At 46.2% G+C, this 19,349-nt stretch overlaps 1 protein-coding gene across 3 annotated transcripts in view; it reads left to right on the top strand.

Moving 5' to 3' along the window:
• The window catches only part of PLCB2 (phospholipase C beta 2), a 122,934-nt gene that overhangs the window by 38,292 nt on the left and 65,293 nt on the right, over window positions 1-19,349 (top strand). For all 3 annotated transcript variants that reach the window (XM_053283116.1, XM_053283115.1, XM_053283114.1), the window contains exons 3-11: window positions 1,103-1,171; window positions 4,571-4,711; window positions 5,893-5,972; window positions 6,134-6,187; window positions 6,881-6,956; window positions 9,275-9,375; window positions 10,924-11,090; window positions 13,333-13,479; window positions 14,588-14,745. In XM_053283116.1, coding sequence (XP_053139091.1) covers window positions 1,106-1,171; window positions 4,571-4,711; window positions 5,893-5,972; window positions 6,134-6,187; window positions 6,881-6,956; window positions 9,275-9,375; window positions 10,924-11,090; window positions 13,333-13,479; window positions 14,588-14,745 — 990 coding nt within the window. In that variant the 5' untranslated portion in view covers window positions 1,103-1,105. The remainder of the gene's footprint in view (window positions 1-1,102; window positions 1,172-4,570; window positions 4,712-5,892; window positions 5,973-6,133; window positions 6,188-6,880; window positions 6,957-9,274; window positions 9,376-10,923; window positions 11,091-13,332; window positions 13,480-14,587; window positions 14,746-19,349) is intronic.

The raw sequence follows: 19,349 nt of genomic DNA, 5'->3' as shown, positions 1-19,349 counted from the left end.
GCCTCTGAAACTGACAGGATCAGCAAGCTGAACAATTGTAATGTCATTATAAACATACTTACCAGCCTTTGACGAACAAGGGAGACTTATGGACAAGCTATATGTGAGGTTAAATGTGTTTTTCACGTAATGTGCTCGGGACTGGCCAGCAATTTTTCAAAACAAAATTCAGATATGGGGGCCCAGTCCAGTTTGGGACCATGAGACACACAGAGCAGGAGATTAACTCGTCTTTCCCCTTCTGCCATTTTTCTGCTGAAAATTTCCTCTCCCCACCCCCTGTAAAGCTGTGTGCAGCAAATAGCCCCTGAAAAAATGGACAATTTTCTGCATAATAATCATGCAGGATCAGCTGTACTAGTTATAGCTATCAATAATTTTGATTTTCCCAGGAAATGCTTTGCTCAGGCACTGTTCCCTCTAAAAGGGGTTCCCAGATGTTGTTGACTACAACTCCCAGAATCCCCAGCTGCAGTGGCTTAAGCGGCACCTTAAGTGGAGCAGTGGGGAAATGCTTGACTAGCAAGCAGAAGGTTGCTGATTCAAATCCCTGCTGGTACTATATTGGGCAGCAGCAATATAGGAAGATGATGAAAGGCATCATCTCATAATGCATGGGAGGAGGCAATGCTAAACCTCTCCTGTTTTCTGCCAAAAAACCCCACAGGGCTCTGTGGGCACCAGGAGTCGAAATCGACTTGACGAAAAACTTTATTTTAGTCAACAACATCTGGGAATCCCTGTTAAAGGAAACACTGTGCTCAGGTGAGGTCATTTCCCCCCCCACAGAACATGAGGTCCAAATGTCAATCTGATTTCCCCACCAAACTGCCCTTTTTCAGACTTCACAGATTACTGCTCTGCCCTCCAATGAAGAAGTGCTTTGGGCATGGTCCTAATGGAACCTTTTGATTTAGTCATTTTGAAAAGATGGTAGCTCTAATGCTTATGTGTGTGTTTAATTCTCTGAGCAAGCTGTTTGTGCCCTAGAAGTTCCAGATGTGATTAGAAACATGTTTGTTAATGAGACTTAAGTTTATATTAAGTACTCTGTTTTCCTTCACAGTTGCTCAACTCTTGAATGTTAATTTTTCCTCCCCAGGACATGGAATTTTTGGATATCACAAGCATTCGAGACACTAGAGTAGGAAAATTTGCCAAGATTCCCAAGGTGAGTTTGTGGCACAATGCATGGCCCCTTTGGAACTGGCTTCAAGGTTGCTCACTCACATGCAGTACCAACACACTACTCTGGTGATATTGTGGTGGCCCCATCGTCTTCTCCCTCCCTCTCCTGCCACACCCCAGATAAACCCCTTGTATGGCACAACTGGGTCATGCACACACACTGAGGAGAAGCACTAGTGAAAGAGTATCTAGCTGCATCCCAGTGCAAACCAAAGGATCAGCAATGCACAGGACTGGGCCATAAGGGACTGTGCAAGATAACAAGATATAGTAGGTTATTGGGGCCAAGCTAGATGTGATGTGGAGAACTCTGATTACAATCTCCCACAGTTTCCCCCCTCTAACTGGGCAAGTGGCACTCTGGGAAAGGATAGTTAACCCTTTCCTGCTTTACTCTTTCCCCTCTTCTAAATCTTCCTCCCAAGGCTGTCGGCTCTCCCACAGAGTGGGGGTGGGGTGGTGAGGCAAGTACAGCAATATGTTGTACAGCAAACTCAGTCACATGTTAATAATAGTTTTATAAATCATTGATGGAAAATGTATTGGATGAGAACTATGATTAATTCATTAGTTTCCTTGGTGACTACAGTGTAACAGTTTGATCTTACTATGGTGATATATGGTTATGGTCCACTTTTTTCATGGCTATGCTGTACCTTGAAAAGTATTCTATGGAAGTTGTGTAACATGGTGTGTGTAGACTAGTCCCCATTCCAATTCTTGATATTCTATTTCCAAATTGTTCCATGACAATCTGCATTGTGATCATGCAAAACCACAGTTTATTTTAAACTATGTTATCTTTAAGCTACATGTATCCTGAGGAAACACATAGAAGCGGTTCCCACGATCAGTGGGAGCCGCCTGGGGAGGGTGAGTGGGGAGAGTGAGCTTAGCCTGCTCTCCCCGCACACGAGCAGACAGTCTGCTCTGGGAGGCTGAACTGGTTGCCCACACAACTGCCGGCTCTGTTACGGAGCTGGCGGGGGCTGGGAGGACCGGGGGCCATGCGGCCCCCAGAAGCTCCCACATGCCCTGCGTGAGCACGCAGGGTATGCTGGTGAGACCCCCAAGCCAGGAGGCTGCTTTTTAGCTTCCCAGTTGGGGGTCTACTTGTGAGTTGCCACGGCGTGGAGCCACACTGCGGCAACTCATGATCAGAAAGCCCAGGTTAGCGGAGCACTCGCTCTGCTAACCTGGGTTTAGGGGAGGGCTGCTGAAGCGGGTGACCCGCTTCCGTGAGACCGGGCTCGGCTGCGAGCCCGGTGGTTCTCACGGTCATGAAAAATCCAGCTAGTCTCCCTTAGCCTGATTTTTCATGACCGTGAGAATAGCCTCATATTGTGATGATGTCACCACACATGCGGGTTTCACTACAGGTTATGGAGGAGGCAAACCCAACACAAACGGGCTGCCTTTTTTTTAAACATAAGAACAGCCCTGCTGGATCAGGCCCAAGGCCTATCTAGTCCAACATCCGGTTTCACACAGTGGTGCACCAGATGCTTCTGAAAAGTCCACAGGCAAGAGGTGAGGGCATGCCCTCTCTCCTGCTGTTACTCCCCTGCAACTTGCCACTGAGGCTGGAGGTGGCCTATAGCCACCACACTAGTAGCCATTGATCTATCTGTCGTCCATGAATTTGTCCAAGCCACTTTTAAAGCCAGCACATACAGGAAATGACGGATGGGGAGACGACAGAAGTCTCTCTCTCAGGTGAGAGAATGAAACTGGAGACTATCAGTCTAACTAAGGAGAAGTAGAGTTGAGAAAGCATAGACAGAGGGAGGAATGCCCCTACTGGTTGTCTTTACCCCTAATGCCCCTAGTGGCCAATAGGGTTTCTGGTGCTAAGAGTCGATGGCATCAGGAGCTGCATTCCCAACATGATTGGCTTCTCCTAACTCCAGGTCACTCTCAGCATTTTTATCTGGAGGGCAATAGCACATCCCTAGTAACACGTTTCATTCCAGACCTCTTATAGTCACCCATAATGTTTCTGTGGAGGACTCCTCCTGTCCTCCTAGGATTTCTAGCTTGTTGGACTCTATCCCTTCTTTAACATACAGTGCTAGTCCACTCCCGATCTGCCCCTCCCTCCTTGTAGTGTTTGTATCCAGGAATAACAGTATCCCACTGGTTCTTACCATACTATCAGGTTTCTGTTATGCCCACTATATCTACTTTTCATTAGCAACCAAGCACTCCAGCTTGCCCTTCTTGGCTTGCAGGCTTCTGGCATTGGCATATATACACCTATATACAGATTCTCTTACCTGGCATTGGCATGTGCTATCTCCCTTGCCGTCATTTGACTGTTTTGACCAGCTGTCATGTGTTTCCATCTTCTCTATTCCTGGTTCTACTCTGTCCCCTTCTGGTTTATCTGAAACATTTGCACCCTCACACCTTAGGGGCCTTTGCCTGCCAAAGGAGATACCACCCAGTTCCTGTCGGAAATCCACTAGGCATCATTTAAAAAGCTGCTCTGTGACCTTTTTGATTTTAAGTGCCACAAGTCTGGTTCTGTCTTGGTTCAAGTGCAGCCCGTCCCTTTTGTACAGGCTTTGCCTGCCCCAAAATGTATCCCAGTGCCTAACAAATCTAAACCCCTCCTCCCAGCACAACTGTCTCATCCACACATTGAGACTCCTCAGCTCCTCGACTGTCTCGCTGGCCCTGTGTGTGGAACAGATAGCACTTCAGAGAACGCTTCCCTGGGATTCTTGGACTTCAATATGTTACCTGGCAGCCTAAATCTGACTTTCAGGACCGCCCCCCGCCCCAGACTACATTTCCCAACATCATTGGTGCCAGCTGACTCCTCCCCAGCACTGCCTAACAGCCTATCCAGATGTTGTGTGATATATGCAACCTTTATACCAGGCAGGCTAATCACCATGCGGTCTACACACAGATCACAAACCCATCTCTCTATGCCCCTAATGATTGTTTTTGTGACAGCCCTGTGCAGTGCTTATTGTAACTTCTAATTCCATCCTGAGTGTTTCTGTAAGAAGTACAGTAATCTTCCCAAAGCCCCAGCAGTGTGCACTCCCCCTCCAATTTTCTTTGTCAGTTATGATATGCTGAGAGTGTTCATGATGTCCAAACCCACCATTCTTGGCATATTGTAATCCAGAAAGGAAGTAGGCATGTGTATGGGGATGGGAGGGGCAGCACATGCTCCCGGATGGGAGGGGCAGCACAGACCTCAGGTTCTGCGTTAAGTGTGAGCCCACCCTTAATGCAGTCTGATCTTATAAAAACAAAATCCCACTTTGAATTGCAAATAAAAGGTGGGGTCAGGTTTTGTTTTTGTGTAGAGAGGTTCTCTCTTATGCACCGCTATTTAGAACGCTGGTGTTGTTTTCATTTGCAGAGCCAGAAGCTCCGAGAGGTCTTCAACTTAGAGTTCCCAGACAACACCTTCTTGCTCAAGGCTTTGACAGTGGTTTCTGGTCCTGATATGGTGGACCTTACCTTTCACAATTTTGTCTCCTATAAAGAAAATGTTGGAAAGGTATTTGCAAGCAATACAGGATGGGGCTCTATGAAAAGTTCTGGAATATTTTTAGTCGTAGTAGAATTGACACAAAGCAAAGCAAGGGAAAGATGCACATTGTGTATTGCAGCTTTATTTTTCAAAGTGTAGTAACAAATTACTCTCAAGTTGCTCATATCTTCAGTTTTCCTCTAACACCCTAGCAGTTACTGCAAGCAAAAGAGTAAATGAAACAGCCTTGCAAAGTCACTATCATGAGAGAGCCAATGTGATGGAGTGGCTAAAGTCCTGGGTTTGGAACTGGAAGTGGGGACTCAGATTGCAATCACACAATCATAACACTTACTCGGTGAACATAGGAAGCTGCCCTGTGCCAGCTCAGACCATTGGTCCATCTAGCTTAGTATTGTCTTCTCTCACTGGCAACAACTCCCCAGGTTTCAGGCAAGCGTTTATGCCAGCCCTACCTGAAGATGCCAGGGACTTGGCCTTGAGCATGCAAAGCATGTGCTCTACCACTGAGCCATCACCTATGACTGGATAGGTGTTTATGAAGAGAGATGGGAAAGTATGAGCTGGCCAGCAGATGGCGATGTAAATATGGAGCAAGAGTGGCACTCAGCATCGATTTGGCCAGAGTACTGAAACTTACAAGTAGGGAGAATGGGATTCTGCAGAAGCCATGGCCGGTGTTTAGATTCTGCATGAGAGCCCACTGTGGAAACGTAAAAAGAAATGCAATAAACCAAGGTCTGGAAAATCCCTTCGTCTCACAGGATGGTTGTGAGGCTATACTGTGATTGATTGGAAGCCACCTTGAACACTAGTTGTGAAGGTGGGAGATAGGATGATAAACATAAGCTGTTGTCTCAAATCAACTTGAACTTCTGACATATCTTTTCCGTATTTACTATGGACAGGCACCTGTGAAATGTACAGAAGTATTATTTCATTTTCATTTAAGATTATAGTTTTTTCTCCTAACAATATTTACTGGGAAGTAAATCTTATTGATTTCATTTATTTCCAAAAAAATGATGGAAACAATTAGGATCACACCTTTAGATAGAAGGTCCAAGAATGAGCATTGCTCCCACGTGGAACAAGGCTAAATCACAGTGCTCAAAGGCATTGAAGGTGTGAAAGTTGCAGAGTACAGTTTTCTCATTTTTTGACATGTATCTGGATTGGTTTTTCAGAGTTGGGCAGACGATATCATGGCCATTGCTAGGAACCCATTTACATACAATGCTTCCCGTTATACCTTCCTGGAAAAAATGTAAGCAGCCATCAATTAACTTTACTCTTTGCACCTCCAGAACTTTCCTGCTTTTTGCTCTTGTTTTATAAGATGATAATTACAATGTAAATCCTTGGAAATCAAAAGTTTTAATAGGTCAGCAGTAAGACAATATTGTTCTATGCTGACCTTTTCTACAGAATGGTGAAGTTGAAGTTGCAGCTGAATCCAGAGGGGAAAATTCCTGTTAGAAAGTGAGTATGGCATTTGCATTTTCTTGTGTGTTGGACTATTGATGACAAGCCTATATGACAAGTGTGAGTGAATGCAGTGGCAAAAGGCCCCCTTAGCCAAGGAGCCACCCAGTCAATCCTTATCTCCAGAGTTTATTTTGAGAGATAATGTGTAGTATGGTCCAATCTGATGTACATTATCCACAAAGGGATGATGGTAGTTTTGTCAGAGTTCAAATCCCAAGACAAACTCTGCTGTGTTACATCATTCCCTATAAGATGATGTGACAGAAGGTTTGCATTAAATAAGTCTCTTGCCCTGATTCTTCCTACCCTGCTAAAGGAGAAAACAAGGTCCCCCAAAGTTAAGTGTTTACTTCTCAGAGGTTTGTCAGGGAAAAGAAAACCCATAATCACACATTTGGCTGACAGAGACACCATCTTCATTCTTTGACTTAACAGAGCTAACAGGGAATACTCCAAATCTGATCTGCCAACCATAATAACATCTTACTGTTATGTGTACAACGCTTGCATTCTTGATATTAGTCTCTCCCTGCTCTCTGTCTGCCCCAGTTTCTTGGCATATCATCTGTTCTTTGCTGTTGGAGGACAACCTTTCCCAATGAAAATTCAACCTGTTTGCAATTCCAAGTTGCTGTATACAATTTTGCTTTTCCTCTAACTTTGCCTTCCCCCCTCCTTCCCTTTCAGTATTTTTCAAATGTTTCCTGCAGACAGAAAAAGAGTAGAAGCTGCACTAAGTGCTTGCCATCTTCCGAAAGGCAAGGTGAGTATATTCTTGCTTTCCCATATGTTCAGAAGAACTGCACTCCTTGATCCTTAACCCCAGACCTCATAAGTCACTGGGCACATCTACCTTACAAACTTAGATCAGTTTTATACCAATTTAATGGTCATGATTTCCTCCAAAGGACAGCCCTACTCATGAGGTACACTGAGGAGGTTACCTCAGGTGGCATGTTTCAGGGTACATGGGGGGAGCAGACACCTCCACTCACCCAACACTATGCCATGTCCCTCACTGGTGGTGCTGACTGATGCCCACCATCCAGGGGTGGAGGGAGGCCAGTGGCGGCCCCCCTAGCCCCGCCCCCTGAATCTGACATCAGATGCAGGGAGCGTTTAGCCACAAGGCCCCATTCGGGAGTGAAATCACCCCGCCCGCATCTGACGTCAGACGTGGGTGTGTGTCTGGGGCCACAAGGCACGGCTGGGTTCTTTGAACCCATTCACCCAATGGTGACTCCGACCCTGCCGCCATCCCTCTTGCTGCTTCCATGACAGAGCAGAAAAGGAAGTGGAGGAAAGGAGAGTGATGGGGAGATAATCTAACCCACTCTCCCTCACATCCTTTTCTGCTCCATTCCAGAAGAAGCAAGAGGAAAACATAGGAACATAGGAAGCTACCTTATACCGTCAGACCATTGGCCCATCTAGCTCAGTATTGTCTACACGGACTGGCAGCAGCTTCCCCAAAGTTGCAGGCAGGAGTCTCCCTCAGCCCTATCTTGGAGATGCCAGGGAGGGAACTTGGACCTTCTGCATGCAAGCATGAAAATGCTCTTCCCAGAGCAGCCCCACCCCCTATAGGGACTATCCTACAGTGCTCACATGTGCTCTCCCATTCAAATGCAAACCAGGTCAGACCCTACTTAGCAAAGGGGACTATTCATGCTTGCTACCACAAGGCCAGCTCTCCTCCCTTAAATAGCTGTTTGTATATATTTATCTGGTCAACGACTGTAAATAAACTGATCTGAGCTGAACAACTCCCTTAAATAATTCCCTCCCTTTACTTACCAGCCCCACAGGATGAGCCAGAGCAACAGCAGCATCCCTGATGTGTCCCTCACATGTAAAAAGATGCAGCAGGGCATTTTCCAGATTAGCCACTGCCACAGATTCACAACTTGTCCCAGCAGTGCCCCTCCATATTGCCAGTGTTTTGACATCGTGCTCGCTGCACTGTCAGCAGGGTTCCGTTCATATTTACTATGCCCTGTTTCAGATTTTGTTGCTGCATCGCACCCCTAGAACGTTGTAAATGAGTTGCAGGGAAGTAGCTGTATTTTTCCATGCTTAGGAGGCTTGCCCTTTTTTTAATGTGCTGCGATGAAGTGTTTGGACGGTTCAAAACACTGTGACTATTTTAGTAGAATGAAAAAGGCAGGGGACAGGACGGGGCTCAGTGAGGCTGGATCCAGAAGAGGAGGGACGAAAGAGTGAGCCAGGAGAGAAGCACGGTGGGTGGCGCAGGTAGGCAAGCAGGAGAGGACCACAGAGGACAGGACCTCTGGGGCAGGTCCACAGAGCAGAGCGAGGGCAGGGATGTGGCCCAAACCAGCTGGAGCAGCAGAGAGTGCAACTCTCTTGCCTGCTGCCTGGCTGCCCTTCCTGTGGGTGGGGCAAGGGCAAAGCGGGGCAGGAGATCTGCACCCACCCAGGCTGGCTGCGCTGCAGCTCCCCCTCCTGCTCTCTGTCACCATCTCCTCCTCCGCCACTGCTGCCGCTGCCACCACAGGCTCCCCTGGGCCCGGCTGCCTCCTGGCTGCCTCCACCTTGCCAGGCACAGGCATGGGAGGTTGCCACCACACCTCCTCTCCTCTGCCCTTGGGCGGTGCTGCAAAGCGGGGCCCGCTCAGTCAGACCGGAGCCTCGCATCCCTCAGGGCATAGCTCCTCCTCCTCCTCGCCCCCCTCTTCCCCAGCACAGTTTGAGGGATTAGGCAGCATGTAATCTGGAAAACGCCATGCCTTGAAAATATGTTGGAGTGGACCGAAAATATGAATGGCCACCCAGACTACAATGAATCATTGAACAACCCTTTATTCTTGGGTTGAAACTGTTGTACAATTGCATCACACTCTGCAATGCTTTAACTGGTGCAAATCTTGTAGTCTGGAAAACTCCCAGCAGGTGTTCCTCCCCACTAAAAATAGCATGCTGCTAGCAGTAAAGAGGAAGGAGTAGTGGCTGATGGGACTAATAATCTTTCCCCCAGGCATGACCCCCAGTTCCCCTCATTTTTGAAATGGAGCCCAGTGGCTTAAGTGTTTCACACCATGAGTGTCTCTTTTGTTCCAGAATGATGGCATCAATCCAGAGGACTTCCCTGAAACAGTGTTCAAAACATTCCTGATGAACCTGTGTCCTCGGCCGGAGATTGATGAGATATTTACCTCACAGTAAGCCTCCATCATTAGAACACCTTAAGTGGCGCAGCGGGGAAATGCTTGACTAACAAGCAGAAGGTTGCGGGTTTGAATCCCTGCTGGTATGTTTCCCAGACTATTGGAAAACACCTATATTGGACAGCAGTGATATAGGAAGATGCTGAAAGGCATCATCTCTTACTGCGCGGGAGGAGGCAAAGGTAAACCCCTCCTGTATTCTACCAAATAAAACCACAGGGCTCTGTGGGCGCCAGGAGTTGAAATTGACTTGACGGCACACTTTACCTTTAACTAAGCCTCCATCATGCATGGGTGTAGGGTGTAGGGAAAGATACTGAATTGGCAAATGGAGCTGTGCTTTTCTTCTCTTGGGTGCATAACTAACTGTATTTACAGAAAATGGTGATGAAAACCAGCGAGGCTATCCCTGCTGAGTATTTCATGTGGATGTGCTATTCTGCTATAGTATTTGTATTTGGAAAAGGACTAGATAGGTAAAATGTAGCTTGGCCTGGAACTTCATGGCAGGGTGGGAATTTGAATCTTAGTCCTCTTAGTCCTATCCGGATATTCCAGTGGTTATACCACACTGGCTTTCACATTGGGGGTGGGTCTGTAGCTCAGTGGTAGAGCTTCTGCTTTGTTTGCCTAAGATCCTAGGTTCAATCTCTAAAGGTAAAGGTGAAGTGTGCCATCAAGTCGATTCTGACTCCTGGCGCCCACAGAGCCCTGTGGTTTTCTTTTGGTAGAGTACAGGAAGGGTTTACCATTGCCTCCTCCCACGCAGTGTGAGTTGATGCCTTTCAGCATCTTTCTATATTGCTGCTGCCTGATTTAGTACCAGCGGGGATTTGAGCCAGCAACCTTCTGCTTGTTAGTCAAGCATTTCCCTGCTGCGCCACTTAAGGTGACAGTGTTTAGTCTCTAACCCCTGCTATATGATAACCCTGCTATCTATATTTAGATAGAATTGGCCCTATCAAGCCCCAGCACAGCATCCCTCCAGTGGCTGTTGCTGGTATCTTTCTAGTTTGTCTTTTTAGACTGTAAGCCCTTTGGGGACAGGGAGCCATCTTATTTATTTATGATTTATTTTTCTGTGTAAACTACTTTGAGAACTTTGGTTGAAGAGCAATATATAAATATCCATAGTAGTAGTAGTAATAGTAATAATAATAGTAGTAGTGCCAAACAAAGATTGGCAAAACATTCTGAGTTCACATAACATGCTCCATGAGAGTGTGTGTGTGTTGTCGGGAACTCTAGTTTTCATTTACCTGACATGGGATAGATAGTGTGAACTGTCCCTTAGTCTGTGTTCAGAATATTTCTCAGCAGCATAAAATACTATTGATTGATAGAATGAGTCAGGTCATCATAGTGCTGAAAGCATACTTTATGTATAAGTCTGGTAGACCAGGAAATGATAAGAAGGAACCAATTAACACAGAACCACCCACATGAGTTTAACAGAGCCTGATAAGTAACTTACTGGTGAAGAATAGTTTTCCAGGAACACCTAAAGACATTCTCTGTCCTCCTTCCATTCTCTATCCTTAGCCATTCAAAAGCCAAGCCGTACATGACCAAAGATCACTTGACCAAATTTATCAACAAGAAACAGCGAGATTCCCGCCTCAATGACATGCTTTTCCCCCATGCCAAGCCAGAGCAAGTGCAGAGCCTCATTGAAAAGTATGAGCCCAGTGGGATGAATATTCAGAGAGGTGAGTCTTCTTCCATCAGAACAAGCTTTTGTCATAATAATTCCACATCTGTGAAGTTGGCATGGAAAGTGCTTCACACTCTCCAGTTCCTAACTTGACCATGACAGCAGTGAATGAGAGCAACAAGAAGAGGAAAACAAAAGCCAGAGAAGGCATGACAGTGAATGATCTTTGGGGTTTGGGTCATAGGTAAGTTCCCCATGGAACTCCTGAGGTCCTGTCATCATCAACCTAGCAAGCAGAATCTGGGCTGTATTTTGATTTTAGTAGCTAATTATGCTTGATTTGTCATTATTTAAAAGTATTAAAACTTTCCAGGAATTGGAATTGGGATTCCAGGAAGTAATTGGAAACTTGACTTTTAAAGAAGGTTGGAGCATAATTTTTTGAGGAATGCTTGGATGAACCTTGTCTTCTGTTAAATAATTCAGATTGATAACCGTTTGTTTCTTATTTGCAACAGTAGCTGGTTCCTTTAGTGACTCACTATTTGTGCAGTCCAATAACTGTGAAATGCAGTTTGACCCAATATTTTGAAATATGAAATGCAGTTTGACCTGAATGACATTGAAAATGTCACAGTGAGTGATGGATGGTTCCAAGTTAAAATTCAAGGGGGAGGGAGCATGTACTAGCCCTTTCACAACCCTAGACAATTCCACTGGATGTGAATTTATGGAAGCAATGTGGGCAGTAAAGAACCGCTTCTTTGCTGCCTGCACTGCCAGGGCATAGACCTTCAAACGTGCTCTGTGTTGTGAACTGTTGGATTTGCATCGAATCTTCCTCCACTTATGCTCTGATCATCTACCTCACCACTTTAGCTCCCGTAGTTCTTCCAAATACCATGGAGCTAATTTTGAAGTAGAGAGGACACTTAGGAGCGATTGTGCCTACTGCTCTAGTGAGTTCATTATTACATGTTTTCATCAGAGCATTGACAGAATCACTAGCAGAGACAACTCTAAGCCCTTCCAAGGCTTCTCGGAATCCCATTGGATCCAAAAATCTTCCCAGGTTGACCAGTCTAATAAGTCCTTTACACCTCCAGTGGTGCGTTGTGGTTGCAAATCCTAAATCAACCAGACGGTGGTCTGTCCATGGGAGAGATATCATTCAGGGGAGATGATAGGAGTCCCCACCCATGGAGCACAACCCTAATCAGAGCAAAATACCAAATCGAGCATGTGACCAGCATCATGCATCAGTCCTGAGACCAACTGAGACAGGCCCATTGTTGTCATGGCGGCTATGAACTCTGAGCTGCTCCTGACAATCTGGTCCCAAAATGAACATTGAATTCCCCCACCAACAACAACCTGGGTGGCTCCAATGCCAACCTGCAACCAGATCCGTCACCTCCATTAGGGACTCTGTTGGGCATTGGAGTGATCAATACACCAACAGAAATCCCAGTCTTGGTCCCTAGGCTTAGGTACACACATTCAGTAAAAGCCAATTCCCTGACAGAGATCCTGGTAAGGGAGATGGTATTATAGACCACAGTCATTCCACCTCCCCGCCCACATCCTCTCACCCACTCCACCATGGAGTAACGCACCAGGAGAAGCTGGGACCAAACTGGACCACTAGCCTCTCCCAACCAGGTCTCCGTGATACATACCAGGCCAATTTATCTTTATATTTGGATTATTTACATAAATATATGGGCTGAGCTCTGGAGAAATTGGAAAATAGGAGATCATTCCTAGAAGTCAGCAAGAGGTTATGCCATTCTCCTGAGAGCCAGCCCTTTCATCCTAAAATGGCTTTCTCCCCAGCCATCTCACCTAGCCAGGGTCTCACCCACAGTCCTGAGCCTGCGTCTGCCAGAAGCTGCCTGCTGTTTTCTTTCACTAATTCTCCAGGAGGGGATGAGGTAATCTTGTATTTTCCCATGAGCCCCTTCTCTGTGTTAGACCTGACTCCTTGCTATACCTGCCAGATTCTTGATTAGTTTCCCCATCTCAGAGCCATTGACAACTATTCTGAACATTCTCTAGGCCCCTCGGCCCATCTTCAAGTGATGATTGGCTTCACAAAGAGATGGTCAGCTATCCTGAATGACTGGAAAACTGAAACCGTATGAATTGCCTCATGAAATCCTGAGGTTGTGGTCAACCAACCATCCACACTTTTGTGGCTTTTGATTTCCGGACCCAGTCAAGCACGGTGACAGCAACATCCAAGCTCCGTTCCTTCAGCCCCTTTACCAGTAATAGAATCTTGCGTTATCTTGCAGGGCAACTGTCTCCAGAGGGAATGGTTTGGTTCCTGTGTGGCCCTGAAAACAGCATAGTCTCCCAGGACAAACTGTTGCTGTACCAGGATATGAGCCAACCGCTCTCTCACTATTTCATCAACTCATCTCACAACACCTATCTAACAGGTATGCCTCCATACAGACGCATGTCAATTTCTGCCACCTTTTCAGTTGTAGGAAGGTAACAATTGCCTCAATGCATACTTCCCAGCGATGTTGGGTTTGAAGAATAGTGGGACTTCATGTGCTACCAGGGGTGTCAACAGGACTTTCTGAATCCAGTCCACTGCATGTGGATTGCCTCCCCCCCACCCCACAATGTATTGGCAATTGTGCAGTGGGCAACTCCGCCTCCCCCTGCATAAAGCACTCCAAGCAGCTTTTTCTGCCATCCTGCCCCAGGCCTCTTTCCTAAGGTCTGAAGTGCATAGAGTGTGCCAAGCAGCTATTCCACCCCCCATGATACAGACTGCCTGCTTGCCCTCCCATTCCATCCTTCCTTTCCTCCCTGGTGGGGGCCTATCTTCTATGGCAGCATCCTTTCCATCCACTCCAGTCTCTTGCTCTTTCTTTGACAAAGAGAGCTGGAGCAGAAGTTTATTCCAGCCAGTAGAATGCTGACCTGAATCTCTGCAGATGCTCCAGGTGTTCTACTGGCCTCCTTGCAGTGGAGGTGACAAGGAACAGGGGCAGTGGTGGGCAGGCAGGTGCAGGCAGGTGGTGCAGTGCTTCCTCTTTCAGGCCCCCTACTGCCTCTCTGGACCCAATATGGGAAGTTCTTTTCTCCCCTGTCTGTGGCCCTGCGGGCTAGCATGGCATGGCACTACAGGAATCCATATAGGGGTTGCGTAAGGCCTAGTGAAGATCTCCTTTTCCCACCCTATACCATGCTCAGTTGTTATGGTATAAAATTCTTGGGATGTTAGGCAGAGACAGGGCAATGATTGGCAATGACTGCTACCAGACCCAATCTACTAGCTAAAAGCCAGCTTGCAAGAAATGCTGGGAGCTGTGATCATTCCTTCCAGGAGCTATTGGCTGTGTTTCAATTCCATGTGGTTTCTGCATGGGGGGCGGGTAATGGGAACCCATCAGATATCATCCCCTCTCTCAATTGCCCAACTGAGGCACTTATAACATACTCACCTAAAATATTTACATGCACAGAAATCAGTTTCCCCTCTCATGTCCTGCTATGTATATGAAAATGAGATATTTTCCTCTTTTTCTGTAGCTGGGCAATTTTCCGGCATCTCATCTCCTGAAATGTATCGCCAGACTCTCTTGGCTGGTTGCCGCTGTGTGGAACTGGATTGCTGGAAGGGTCGTCCTCCGGATGAGGAGCCCATCATCACCCATGGGTTCACCATGACCACTGAGATTTTATTCAAGGTACAGATCTCTTTGGAGGCGATCTTTTTTGGTCTACTCATTGATTCATCCCATTACTGTAGCTCACCCTTCCTCCAGGGAACTCAGAAGAGTGCTTTATTTATTTATTTATTGTTAAATTTATATACCGCCTTTCATTAAAGCAATCCCAAGGTGGTTTACAACAAAAAAATTTAAACACAAGATGGTAAAAAAGACACAATTAAAATATTAAGGGGGGGGGATTAAACAAATCTGATTAAAAATTTAAAACGAAAGCATAAAGGCAATACAGACTATAAAGAGCAGCAGCAGAGAATCAAATAAATGCCTGGGCAAAAAGCCAAGATTATACACTTTTTCTAAAAGCTGTGATGGAGACTGAGGAGCGAATAGCCACTGGGAGAGCATTCCAGAGTCTGGGGGCAGCAACAGAAAAGGCCCTGTCCTGCGTGCATGATAACCGAGCCTCCCTCACTGTTGGCACCCGGAGCAGAGCCCCCTCAGATGACCTCGTTGAGCGGGCAGCAACCCTTGGGAGCAGGCGGTCCCTCAGGTATCCCGGGCCCAAACCGTTAAGGGCTTTAAAGGTCAAGACCAGCACCTTGAATTGGACCCGGAAACAAACTGGTAGCCAGTGCAGCGCTTTCAAAATGGGTGTGATGTGCTCCCACTGGGCAGCTCCAGATAAAACCCTAGCTGCCGCATTTTGCACTAGCTGCAGTTTCCGGATATTCTTCAAGGGCAGCCCCACGTAGAGCATGTTACAGTAATCCAGCCTTGACGTGACTAAGGCATGGGTAACTGTGGCCAGATCTAACAAGCCAAAGTCAGCCAGTGACTTTCACAACTGAGTGGGGATCTGAACCTGGGATTCTCCCATTCAAACCCAGCAATACAACATTACATGGCACTAGTTCTATGGAGCACCTTAGTGTATATGAACCATGTGTTAAGGCAGGATTCTCAGATGTGTGGATCCCAAGATGTTGTTGGCCCTTCACCTTCCATCATGATGGGAGTTGTAGTCCAACAATACCTGGGGACCAAATTGAAGAACCCCTGTATGAGGTTCTCAAATATATATATGTGGGCAGGTAGGCTCAAATGCAACAGATGTATGCCTGATGGCTTTAAAAGAATGTAGACAAATTCATGGCGCACAATTCTTATCAATAGCTACTAGTTCTGATGTCTGTAGAATACCTCCAGGCTCATAGGCAGGATGCCTCTGAATCCCAGTTGCAGGGGAGCAACAGCAGAAGAGGGGGTCATATCCTCATCTCTTACTTGTGAGCTACCCAGAGGGATCTGGTGGACCACTGTGGGAAACAGGGTGCTGGATTAGATAGGCCTTGGGACTGATCCAACAGAGCTGTTCTTATGTAAGTACAAATGTAGTTGTGTGGCAAATCTACCATCTCAAATGCCAAACAAGTTCAAGAAAAGGTTGCAAGAAATATATTTTTTAAAAAATAAGAGATAGGCAGTATAAACAGTAGCTCAGTTGTAGAGAACCTGCTGTGTCTGAAGCTGGGGAGATGCTGTTAGGTACTGAACATAGGAACATAGGAAGCTGCCATATGCTGAGTCAGACCACAGGTACAGCTAGCTCAGTATTGTCTACACAGACTGGCGGCAGCTTCTCCAAGGTTGCAAGCAGGAGTATCTCTCAGCCCTATCTTGGAGATGCCAGGGAGGGAACTTGAAATCTTCTGCTCTTCCCAGTGCAGCTCCATCCCCTGAGGGGAATATCTTACAGAGCTCACACTTCTAGTCTCCCATTCATATGCAACCAGGGTGGACACTGCTTAGCTGAGACAAGTCACGTTTGCTACCACAAGACCAGCTCTCCTCTAGATCGGCTGACTCTGGATAAGGCAGCTTCATGTACCAGTTGCAGGGGAGTAACAGCAGGAGAGAGGGCATGCCCTCAAGTCCTGCCTGTAGGCTTCCAGCGGCATCTGGTGGGCCACTGTGCAAAACTAGATGGGCATTGGGCTTGATCCAGAAGGGCTGTTCTTATGTTCATATGTGTTAATTGTCATCAGTTAGCAGCTGTCTATAGTACTGCATTGCTATGGGCAATATATGGCCTTTAAGTGGATGATAGAATCCTTAAAATCTTAATCCTTCCTTTAAAAAAAAAAAAAGAACGTCCCAAAGCCTCTTTGTTACAGAGGAGAGGTTATTGAAAATGTGATGGCAATAGACACTGAGAAGATGTCTATTTCTTTCTCTCTCTCGCAACACTAGAACCATGAAACTGGAGGTCAGGAAATTTAGGATCAACAAGAGGAAGTACTTTATCACACAGCGCATAATTAATCTATGGAATTCTTTGCCATGGGATGTGGTGATGGCCACCAGCTCAAATGGCTTTAAAAGGGGCTTAGACAAAGTCAGGGAGGACAGGTCTATCAATGGCTCCAGCCTCAGAGACACAATGCCTCTCAGTACCAGTTGCAGGGGAGCAACAGCAGAAGGAAGGGCATGGACATGACTCTTGCCTGTGGGATCCCCAGAGGTATCTGGTGGGCCACTGTGTGAAACAGGATACTAGACTAGATATTCCTTGGGCTTGATCCAGCAGGGTTGTTCTTATGTTCTAAGATTCAGAGTCGATTTAAATATTCCTGATTCCCGGCAGAGACCACCAAAAAAGTGTTTTTATATTATGACCTTTCATACAATAGGTGTGTTCCCTGCTGTGCTTACAAGATAACTTCTGAATGGAGGTTTTAACACAGTTGTGCATGTGCTAACCGCGTTCTGAATAGAGAATGGGGCAGTTCACTCGACCATACAGTGGGTAGGAGATGAGCTTGACGTGCTCCTGTTTTGCTTTTTGTATGCTTGTAAAAAGCAAGGTTGGAGATGGGAAGCTTCATCATCTGTCAAGCCCCAGCAGAAAAGAATGAGATTTGAAATGAAATCTGAGATTCCCAGATTTCATCCCCAGCTTTGGAATGAGATAGGAGGGGAAATCATCCTACTCAGCTGGAGCTTGACAGGGTGCTTTCCAGATTACATGTTACAGTATCACAACGTGTCCATTAAATGTGCTTCCATCCTGCCTATGTTTCTACATTACAGTCCCTGCACTGTTAGCAAGGTACCATTCACATTTCCAATGCCTTCATTTGGGTTTTATTTTTGCCTTACAGTGCTACAACATTGCAAAAAAAAAAGCTATATTTCCCTATTGTAGGGAGTTTGCGCAAGCTAGAAAGGACTGCTTCCCCTGCTGGTGGTGTTGCGCAACACACTTTATTTACGGTTTCAATATGATCCTGCCAAGCTGAAGTAAACTACCACTGTTGTCGCGTGTAATCTGGAAAGTGTCTAGGTGATCAAGTTCCCCTCCTCCGGTTTCTTGCTTTTTCCAAGTGCACAATCACAAAACAGAATTGCACCCTACTCCCGAAACTGTCTCCTACCCAGGTTACAGTCGTGTGCACTGCCTTAGATTTCCTATCCCACCCTCACAGCTAGCTTTTGCACACCTAGTAATGTCAATTTACGTGCAGACTACTGGATTGGATGCAGCTGCCTGAATTGAGATGCATTGCAACAAGGTCATTTGTTGGACAGGAGCAACATTGCAAGGTCAATTGCAACAAGGTCATTTACTTGACAGGAGCAGATTAAAAGCCACATATGGGTGAATCATATTGACTGATAGGTCCTGTGACTTCCAGCAGCATACAGGGGGAAATAAGTGACTACAGGAAGGTCTGGACAAGAACAAAACTCCCCCTTTTCCTCTTTGATGCTTAAATTCCCTGACATGCTTGCATTTTTCTGCATGGATAATTCCGCAGTTCATATCTTATGACATCACAGTTACCTTTACACAGCACCCTACAATCAACAGGGCAAATAAAGGCTATTGTGCATTACTGGAGCTATAATTTCATGGAAGGATTGCTTTGCACCACAACAATGAAGCTTGCAAAGGAATTACAGGGCATTAGCACAGCATGCACCTTTCATTATAGTGTGTAGAACAATATGGATCCTCCCCTCTCCCATGCCTTCCTAGGGCTGTTTCCTCTCCAAAATAGCTGTGCGTGGGGGAGGTGACCCACTCCTGCGCTGAACCTGAAACAATTGCCTTTGAAATGCAGATCGAGGGGAGGGGCCCAGGAGCAGTGCTTGTTCAGGCAGAAAGGGTTTCTTTCTTTGCAAGAGGTATTCTGAAGTCCTGGGCCATGGCAATCCCTGGTCAAAGGCAACTGGCTTTCCTGAAGCTGCGCACCAAGGTTTGGTTTGCCGCAGTCAGAAGAGTTATGTGTCATTAAAAAATAATAATGGTATATACGGTATACAATTGCATGATGTCACAGAATGAATGGAGCAGGAGAAAGAGAAGGCAGATAATTATAGAGAAAGCAATGTTACCCTAAGCTACCAATTGCCAGTGCGGGGTGTGCGTGTATATATGTGTGTGTGTGTGTGTGTGTGTGTGTGTGGAAAATAAAGAAAAGTTAATGGCAGCGGAATAAAGGCTTAGCACCAATATTATTTCTGTTAAAAAGTAAATAAAAGATACTGAGAATTTGCCTATTGGGTTTGCATTGGGAATGATAGCGGCTTATTGGTGCTGTATGGCCCATACTGTT

This window comes from Hemicordylus capensis, chromosome 1 (genome assembly GCF_027244095.1).
Source record: "Hemicordylus capensis ecotype Gifberg chromosome 1, rHemCap1.1.pri, whole genome shotgun sequence".
Classification (NCBI taxonomy): domain Eukaryota; kingdom Metazoa; phylum Chordata; class Lepidosauria; order Squamata; family Cordylidae; genus Hemicordylus; species Hemicordylus capensis.
This window is presented reverse-complemented; position numbering and strand designations above follow the sequence as displayed.